Source organism: Belonocnema kinseyi, chromosome 9 (genome assembly GCF_010883055.1).
Source record: "Belonocnema kinseyi isolate 2016_QV_RU_SX_M_011 chromosome 9, B_treatae_v1, whole genome shotgun sequence".
In the NCBI taxonomy this organism is placed as follows: domain Eukaryota; kingdom Metazoa; phylum Arthropoda; class Insecta; order Hymenoptera; family Cynipidae; genus Belonocnema; species Belonocnema kinseyi.
The window spans coordinates 118,141,098-118,143,069 of NC_046665.1; the positions used below are offsets into that span (position 1 = coordinate 118,141,098).

The 1,972-nt window shown below is 25.6% G+C and overlaps 1 protein-coding gene across 1 annotated transcript in view; it reads right to left on the reverse strand.

Annotated features, from left to right (window-relative positions):
• LOC117180734 overlaps positions 1-1,972 on the reverse strand; it is a 44,718-nt gene that overhangs the window by 28,423 nt on the left and 14,323 nt on the right. Inside the window, exon 3 of the mRNA XM_033373225.1 lies at positions 55-577. Within this exon, the coding sequence (XP_033229116.1) occupies positions 55-577 (523 nt within the window). The remainder of the gene's footprint in view (positions 1-54; positions 578-1,972) is intronic.

Genomic DNA, 1,972 nt, shown 5'->3' on the forward strand with positions numbered 1-1,972 from the left:
CCCCCCCCCCCCCTCCCGATTCTTTAAGTAAAAATATCTATAAAAATGACCAACCTGTAAACATTTCGGTTCGTGAATCGGAAAACTGGCAGTTCCAAATTCCCGACTGCAAATGTAGCATGTCTTAAAACCTCTTATTCCAGCTTTTGAAAGACCACCCGAATTATTTTTGGAAGCAAGAGGACTGAGGGTTTTGGTTTGTCTTTCCGAAATTGCTTTTGCTGCCAAATTTTTTTCCATCTTTTTTTTATTCCTATCGCTTCGAAAATTCAAAGCTACTGGTTTTTGGACACTCTTTTTCGTCACTGAAATTTTATTTAATCTCTGAAGGTTGGCCCCAGTTCTATTTTTAAGAATCGGTATTTTCGGGTGACTATGAAAACGTTCTGGTTGATCAGGATGTCCGCAAGTAGTGCAAGGCTCGGGTGCTTTTTTACTAAATCTCGTAAACAGTTCGACATCCGGTGAAATTTTATTTTTTGCACCCTTCTGTTTTAATTTCGAGGAATTTGAAATTTTACTTTGTAGGGATGATCCATTTCCGTTGTTATTGTTGTCCAATCTCCTAACAGTTTTTCTAAAAAATTTGAAGGTGTTAGATTTTCCGGATTTCCGGAATAACTGAAAATATATTTTAAAATTTGACAGAATTAAAAGCTGAATATTAATTTGAAAGTATAATATATAATATTCTCCATTTTCGGTTTAATATTTTTTGGTTGAAATTTCAACAACATAGTTGAATGTTTTTTTTTTTTTTATAAAAATCCATATTCTTGGTGGAACATTCATAATTTTTAGTTGAAAATTCATTTACTATTTGATTTAAAATTCAACTAATTCGTTGAAAATTTATTTTGTTCTTGAAAATTAATTTGTTTAACGAAAAATTTAACTACTCCATTTTGGGTTTAAAATTGATCTTTTTTAATGTTTTGTTTGATTGTTGAACATTCAGTTCTTTTTCTTAGAAAATTCAAGTATTTGTTCATTTTTGGTTGAAGATTTAACTATTTTGTGAATAATTCCTTTTTTCGTACAAAATTGTTTTAACTGAAAATGTAATTAGTAAAAATTCGTAGTTTTTAGTTGGAAATTTAATTACCTGGTTAAAAGTTGAACTAATTTGTTGAAAATTAATATTCGTGGTTGAAGATTAATCAGTTTAGTTAAAAATTCATTTCTTTGGCTTCAAATTTAACAAACTTAGTTGAAAATTTATTATGTTATTAAAAATACATTTTTACTAAACTTAAAATTCAACTTTTCCATTTTTGATTTAAAATTGATTTTTTTAAGTTGAAAATTCAAGTATTTTGTTAAAAATTCATTCTTTTTATTTGAGAATTAATTTTTTTGTCTTGAAGATTCATTTCTGTTTAAAAAATCAACTATTTTCTACTAAATTAATTTTTTCGTAGAAAATTAACTGATTTAACTAAATATTTAATTGAAGGATTTTGGTTTAAAATGGATTTTTTAGATGAAAAACTCAACTAATTTGTTAAAAATTCATTTTTTCACGGAAATTTTGACTATTTACATTTCGGTTGAAAACTCAAGTATTTTGTTAAAAATTGATTTTTTTTCGTTAAAAATTATGTAAATTTTTTAGGTCGAAGGTTCATCTGTTTGATTGAAGATTAAACTATCTTTTATAAAATTAATTGTTTTAGCTGAAAATTTTATTATTAGAATTTTGGTTCAAAATATATCTTTTTGTGTGGAAAACTAAACTGACTGGAAAAAATTAATCTATTTTGTTCAAAATTTTTATTTTTTGTTGAATATTCATAATTTTAATTGAAAATTTATCTCTTTGATTGAAAATTCAATTACTTGGTTGAAAATTTATTTATTTTTTTTTTTCAACTGCAAAATGTAACTATTTGATTCCTGATTTGAAATTTATTTTGTTAGTTGAAAATGCATGTATTTTGTGGGAAATTTGAGCTTTTCTGTTGAAAATATT